Source organism: Lynx canadensis, chromosome B4 (genome assembly GCF_007474595.2).
Source record: "Lynx canadensis isolate LIC74 chromosome B4, mLynCan4.pri.v2, whole genome shotgun sequence".
Classification (NCBI taxonomy): Eukaryota; Metazoa; Chordata; class Mammalia; order Carnivora; family Felidae; genus Lynx; species Lynx canadensis.
The window spans coordinates 80,098,956-80,106,197 of record NC_044309.1 but is presented as its reverse complement, the minus strand read 5'-3'; the positions used below and the strand labels follow the sequence as shown (position 1 = coordinate 80,106,197).

At 51.3% G+C, this 7,242-nt stretch overlaps 1 protein-coding gene across 1 annotated transcript; it reads left to right on the top strand.

Moving 5' to 3' along the window:
- The first annotated feature begins 4,986 nt into the window (after positions 1–4,986).
- Positions 4,987–7,022, top strand: GPR84 (G protein-coupled receptor 84). Its single transcript, XM_030321460.1, has 2 exons — positions 4,987–5,097; positions 5,609–7,022. Exon 2 carries the CDS (start codon positions 5,617–5,619, stop codon positions 6,799–6,801), a length of 1,185 nt encoding a protein of 394 aa, XP_030177320.1. The 5' UTR covers positions 4,987–5,097; positions 5,609–5,616; the 3' UTR covers positions 6,802–7,022.
- The last annotated feature ends 220 nt before the right edge of the window (positions 7,023–7,242 follow it).

Genomic DNA, 7,242 nt, shown 5'->3' with positions numbered 1-7,242 from the left:
GACTCTCAATCTTTGCCCGCCTATATGGGAGCTATTCAACCGGAGATCTGTCTGCATGGTGAAGGGTAAAGGGTACACGGGAAAGGGGGCCTGAAGGAGGGGTCCGGAAAGACGGGGGTGGGAGAAGGCAAGATCCAAAGCCTGTGCAAGGCGAGCAGAAGTTCCCAATATCACTCACCCCCACTCCCGCCTAGATCTAATGTAAACTTCGGCCCTGGGGAATCATTTCCAGTCCAGGTCTCAAGACTGTAGCCGGACTGTAGCCGCGGCAGTTGAGAATTCCCCACGACTCCACCACCAGGCGGCGCCAACGACATGGAAACGGAGTCTCCCCTAGGCTAAGACGCTCCTGTGGCACATGTGTCTCGAGATTCTGGAAAACAAGTCTAGATCCAGCCTCAAAGGAAAGAATCCGGGCTTTTGTGCCTCTGATGGGAAGCCCACGCCAGGAACACGCAAGGCATGGCAAGACGCTGGGACAGGGACTAGGCATCTGAGCTCTAGGCACTGCTGGGCCCCATATAGTGACCTTGAGTTAGTCCTTCCCCTCTCTGGACCTCAGTTTCCCCATATGCAAAATGAACAGCTTTGGGTCTCTTAAAAGTTCATTGAGACTTCATGTTCCAAGACTAAAGAACTGAGGCTATGCCATTTACAGATATGCAGGTATGCTAGAACACCTTCTCCTCTGGGTCCCTACAGGTCTGTGGGACAGAGACGTGCACTCTGTTCAGCAGCCTGGCACATGATGTGGGGGAAGATGTTCTTTATTATCTCCAGAATTCAGCTCAGTCACACTCCCAAGAACAGTTCTGACTCTGTAACCCCTTCCCTCTAGCCCTGCTGGGTGGCAAGAAAGAAAGAAAGAAAGGCCAGACCAGAGCCCAGCATCTTCCCAAGGGTCCCCCTGAATTGCATCTCCTTTGCTCACTTCCCCCCTTCACCCACTTCAGTTTTTCAGAGGAAAGGGGGAGGGAAGGTGAAATAAAGATTGTTAAAGAGGAAGGAAAGGGAGGGGCTCCGTCAGTTAAGTGTCCCACTTGTAGCTCAGGTCTCGATTTCTCCTTTCCTTGGAGCTGGCTTGGGATTCCCTCTCTCTCTCTCTCTCTCTCTGCCCTTCCCCCACACTCTCTCTCTTTCTCAAAATAAATAAATAAATAAATAAATAAATAGGGGCACCTGGGTGGCTCAGTCAGTTCAGCATCCAACTCTTTTAAAAAAAATTTTTAAGTTTATTTATTTATTTAGAGAACCAGCAGGGATAGGGTGGGGGGCGGCGGGTGCACAGGAGCCATAGCAGGCTCTGTGCTGACAGCAGAGAGCCGGATGTGGGGCTCCAACTCACAAACTGTGAGATCATGACCTGAGCCTAAGTCGACCTGAGTTGAAGTCAGATGCTTAACCTGTTGAGCCACCCAGGCACCCCAAGCACGCATCTGACTCTTGATTTCGGCTCTGGTCATGATCTCAGGGTCTGTGAGATAGAGCCCTGCATTGGGCACTGTGCATGGATCCTGCTAGGGATTCTCTCTCTCCCTCTGCCCCTCCCCTGCTCATTCCCTCTCTCTCTCTCTCTCTCTCTCTCAAAATAAGTGGACAAAAATTTTTAAAAAATAAATAAGTAAACAGACTTAAAAATATTAAAAAAAGAGACAGAGAAGGAAAGGGAAATAGGGGCCTCCTGGGTTTGTCAGCTATGAAGTTGGGGGTGGGAGTTCACTGTGGGTTTAGAAATGGAATCCAACAAGTTTAGGATGGTTAGGTTTTTGTGTTTTGTTTTTTCAGGCCATCTAGCTTAAAAAAAAAAAAAAAAAAAAAAAGCAGAGACTGGAGATCCAGAAGTCCAAGTCCAAGAGGCAAGAGTGGTCCTATAAGAGAGAGGGTGGAGAAAAGCAGGGGCTGGATCACACGTGGGGATAGAGATGGAGGCTAGAAGAGACTAGAGTGAGGAGGGCTGAGATACATACCTCTAGCCTGGTTTAAAACTGAATTCATGGGGCGCCTGGGTGGCGCAGTCAGTTAAGCGTCCGACTTCAGCCAGGTCACGATCTCGCGGTCCATGAGTTCGAGCCCCGCGTCGGGCTCTGGGCTGATGGCTCAGAGCCTGGAGCCTGTTTCCGATTCTGTGTCTCCCTCTCTGTCTGCCCCTCCCCCGTTCATGCTCTGTCTCTCTCTGTCCCAAAAATAAATAAACGTTGAAAAAAAAAATAAATAAATAAATAAATAAAACTGAATTCATGATTCACCCCGTTCCCTAAGCCTGCTGCTCTGCCTATTTATTCCCTATCTTCCTGATGCAAAGCATCCCCAGCCACTGGGAAAACTGGGAATCAGCCTAGTCTTCCCTCTTCCTAACCCTTCATCCACTAAAGCACTAAATAAATCCTCTTACCGGGTTAATTTGACCTCTTACTGACCCATGGATCCTGATCATTGTTCTGTATACCCACAGCCACTGCCCTAACCAGGACTGGCTACGTAGCTCGTGGTCCCAGTGCAAGAGGAAAAAGCAGGACTTCTTGTTCAAAATGGATCTTAAGACAGTGTGGAGTGTTAAGCCAACCCCAGCCTCTTGTAAGTGCAGGGCCCCGTGTGATCACATATGTGGCATGTCTTTGAAGCTAGCCCTGGCCCCAGCTCAGGCTCTGCCTCGCTCTTGTCTGAACTGGTGCCTCTTTACTGGTCTCTCTCACTGCTGGCCTGCACGCTTTCACTCCTTACTCACAGCTTCTTGAGTGCAAACCTCCCTATGGCCTCCAGGATACAACCCCAGCTCCTCACACGATGCACAAGGACTTCCTCCACCCCCGTCCTGCTCACTCGTCCAGGATCTTCTCTGTTGCTCCCTACTTCCCAGTATTTGTTCACCTCTACCTAAACCTCTGCGACTCTATTCATCCTGTTCCCTTTGCCCCGAATGTCCTTCTTTTTTTTTTTTAATTTTTTTTTGACGTTTATTTATTTTTGAGACAGAGAGAGACAGAGCATGAACGGGGGAGGGGCAGAGAGAGAGGGAGACACAGAATCGGAAACAGGCTCCAGGCTCCGAGCCATCAGCCCAGAGCCTGACGCGGGGCTCGAACTCACGGACCGCAAGATCGTGACCTGAGCTGAAGTCGGACGCTCAACCGACTGAGCCACCCAGGCGCCCCACCCCCGAATGTCCTTCTACTTACCTCCCTCCAAAAAACTGTTCATTATTCAAAACCCAGCTCAGCTATCTCTCTGTGAACCCTTTCCTGACCTTGTCCTTGGCGATTTCGCTCCTTTAAGTCGCTGCTACCCTTTAGAGTAAGGGTTGGTAAACTTTTTCTTAAGTGGCCAGACAGTAAATATTATAGGTTGTGCAGGCCAAGAGGCAAAACTGAGGGAGGGTATTATGTAGGTACTTATACAACCATTTAAAATGGAACCATTTGAAAGTGGGGGAAAAAAACATTCTTGGCTCATGGCCCCTACAAAAACAGATGGTGGTGGGGCGGGCAGCGTGCCTGGGTAGCTCAAGTCAGTCTTGATTTCGGTTCAGGTCATGATCTCACAGTCCATGGGATTGAGCCCTGTCTGCACGGACAGCAGGGAGCCTGCTTGGGATTCTCTCTCTCTCCCTCTTTTTCTGCCTCTCCCCATGCTGGCGCTCTCTCTGTCTCTCTCTCTCAAAAATAAGTAAACTGGGGAGCCTGGGTGGCCCAGTCAGTTAAGCATCCGGCTTCGGCTCAGGTCATGATCTCACGGCTTGTGAGTTTGAGTCCCGCGTCGGGCTCTGTGCTGACAGCTCAGAGCCTGGAGCCTGCTTCGGTTTCTGTGTCTCCTTCTGTCTCTGCCCCTCCCCCACTTGTTCTCTGTCTCCCAGAGATAAATAAATGTAAGAAAATTTTTTTAATAAAATAAAAAAATAAGTAAATAAACAAACATTAAAAAAAAAAAAAAAACAGATGTGGGGGCGCCAGGCTGGCTTAGTCAGAAGAACATGCCACTCTTGATCTCAGGGGTCATGAATTCAAGCCCCACACTGGGCATAGAGCTTACTTAAAAAAACAAAAACAGGGGCGCCCAGGTGGCTCAGTCGGTTAAACGTCCGACTTCGGCTCAGGTCATGATCTCATCGTCCATGAGTTCGAGCCCCACGTCGGGCTCTGTGCTGACAGTTCAGAGCCTGGAGCCTGTTTCGGATTCTGTGTCTCCCTCTCTCTCTCTGACCCTCCCCCACTCATGCTGTCTCTCTCTGTCTCAAAAATAAATGAACGTTTAAAAACAAAAACAAAACTGATGGCAGCCCAGATTTGGTCCATAAGCCAAAGTTTGCTGACCCCTATCTTAGAGAATCAATTAAGCATTTATATATCTATATATCTGTGTCCCTTGCTAGACTATGTGCAAGCCCATGTGTCACAACTTCTTGTATCCCTAGAGTCTATCTCGGAGTCTTGTGCATAGTAGGCCCTCAGCACGTGTTTGTTGAGTGAACAGATGAATGAATGAACGATTGAACGGCGGCCTGTGCTCCTGTGGGGAATGAAGCCAGAATCCCGGATACTTCTTTTCTCACCTTTTTTCACCTGGCTCCTTTTATCAGATGTGTTAGGGTATCACATGGGACCCCCTGATTTGAACCGTCTCTGAGTCCTGGAGAGAAGAAAGGCAGTGCTCCTTCCTGACAAACCCAAGGCTTCCGGGGCGTCCAGAATTGCTCCTGGAACTTGGTCTGCTCTTTGGCCCCTAGAGAAGTGGCCCAGGCCTTCTGATGGCCTGTCTCCCTGTCCAGACAATTCTTGGCCATGAGCTTGTAGGTGTCCTGCTATGCAAAGAGGGGAGAGAAACACCTTCGTCTTTAGCAAGGAGCGAAACAGCTTTGATGTAAGTAGCAGGGGATTTTCACCAGAGAAGCCCAGATTGCACTAGCCGAAGCAAAATGAGGACTGAAGAGAAGGGAGGAAGTGGCTGAGGTTGAGAAACTGGGGAGTTTCTTATCCGTTCAGTCTAGTTTATTAATAGGAGACACACGACCATGTCCTGGAGCCTGACCGCCCACCAGAAAAGACTACTCAAGTGAGTTGGACTTCTTCCACTGGAGTGAGAATTGAAGGCTGGGAGACTCAGGTGAGCACTTTTGTGGTGGGTGTACTTTTACTCTCTCTGTCTCCTCATCTCCCGGGTGATGAAAAAAACAAAACGAAACAACAAAAGACCTGAGACCTGCGTGTGTGTAGCAGACAAGGGCAGAGGGGACCAGTAGCATCCTGAATAGAGGTAGGGAATTCCTGGGTGGTCTTAGGGGAAAGAGAAAAGATTAAAAAGTCAGAGGGCACTGAGGTTACTGAGAACATCTGGATGGACATTGAAGAGGCCTGGAGTTTGGAGTGGGTGGACACCGAAAGATATTTAGAGAAGAATTTGGGGGAAATCTTTGAGAATGGGAGAGGACCGAGAGACCCGAAGGAGGGGGATTGGGGATCTCAGGAAAGGTTGGGGATGAAGAGACCTGGGAATGGCTCAGGAGGCTGGCAAGCCTGTGAAAAAGCTCAGGTGTCCGGGGCCCCAGAGCCGTCCAAGAGACCTAAGTTCAAGGCGAGGTACTGACTCCTTCTTTCCCTCGCACTCTCCTCTTCAGCCTCCATCATGTGGAACGCCTCCGAAGCCAACTTCTCCTGCTACCATGAGTCCGTACTGGGCTATCGTTATGTTGCAGTTAGCTGGGGGGTGGTGGTAGCTGTCACCGGCACCGTGGGCAACGTCCTCACCCTGCTGGCCTTGGCCATCCAGCCCAAGCTCCGCACCCGCTTCAACCTGCTCATCGCCAACCTCACCGTGGCCGATCTGTTGTACTGCACCCTTCTCCAGCCCTTCTCTGTGGACACCTACCTCCACCTGCACTGGCGCACCGGCGCCACCTTCTGCAGGGTCTTTGGACTCCTCCTCTTTGCATCCAACTCCGTCTCCATCCTGACCCTCTGCCTTATTGCCCTGGCACGCTACCTCCTCATTGCCCACCCTAAGCTCTTTCCCCGAGTTTTCAGTGCCAAGGGGATGGTGCTGGCACTGGTGAGTACCTGGGTGGTAGGCGTGGCCAGCTTCGCCCCTCTCTGGCGCATCTACATCTTGGTGCCTGTAGTCTGCACCTGCAGCTTTGACCGCATCCGAGGCCGGCCCTACACCACCATCCTCATGGGCATCTACTTTGTGCTGGGGCTCAGCAGCGTCGGCATCTTCTACTGGCTCATCCACCGGCAAGTGAAGCGAGCAGCACAGGCGCTGGATCAGTATAAGCAGTCAAGTATCCACTCCAACCATGTGGCTGGGACAGATGAGGCCACACCTGGTCGTTTCCAGGAGCTGGACAGCGGGCGGGCATCAGGAAGGCCCAGCGAGGGGATTTCGTCTGAGCCGGTCAGTGCTGCCACCACCCAGACCCTGGAAGGGGACTCATCAGAGGTGGAGGACCATCCCAGCAGGGAGGCAGGTCAGCAGGCGGCAGAGAAAAGCCATCCAGAAGCACCTGCCAAGAGCAGGCCGACCAAAAGAGCCCAAAGAACTCAGGACTCTCCATCAGAGTTTGGGAAGGTGACCCGAATGTGTTTCGCTGTGTTCCTCTGCTTCGCTCTGAGCTACATCCCCTTCTTGCTGCTCAACATCCTGGATGCCAGGGTCCGCGCTCCTCGGGTTGTCCACATGCTCGCTGCCAACCTCACCTGGCTCAACGGTTGCATCAACCCTGTGCTCTATGCAGCCATGAACCGTCAGTTCCGCCAAGCCTACGGCTCCATCCTGAGACGAGGGCCCCAGAGTTTCCGTAGGCTCCGTTAGAACTGTGTTCCCCAGTCACCAGGATCCAGCACTGTCTCCTCCAGAACAGAGCTAAAGTGGCCAGCTGGTAGGGGAGCAGACGAAAGGAAGGCCTGTGGGCATTTTCACAGACAACTTCCCCCCATCCCCAAACCAGGCTTCTCCATCCCTTGATCGATGCTTCAGCTCGAGGCTGCCCAAGATGCATTATTAATTATTAATAAATGAATTCTATCCTTCTAGGGCTCAGATGTGGTCTTTGGGGAATAATAGGCCAGGACCGGTGTGCAGCTGGAACCTAACAGTTGAGGGTTTGGGTAACCTAGCTCACGGCAAGGTTGGGAAGCAGAGGGCCTAGGACACAGCCTTCAGCTGAGGGGTTTACGGGCATAAAACATGTGAGTTGGTTTCAGAGGATCCACCTGTCTTTTCATTTAACTTCCCAGAAATGGCTCCTGCCCC

Excerpts from the sequence above, each read along its gene's own strand:
- GPR84 (XM_030321460.1), top strand. The coding sequence starts at position 5,617 with ATGTGGAACGCCTCCGAAGCCAACTTCTCCTGCTACCATGAGTCCGTA.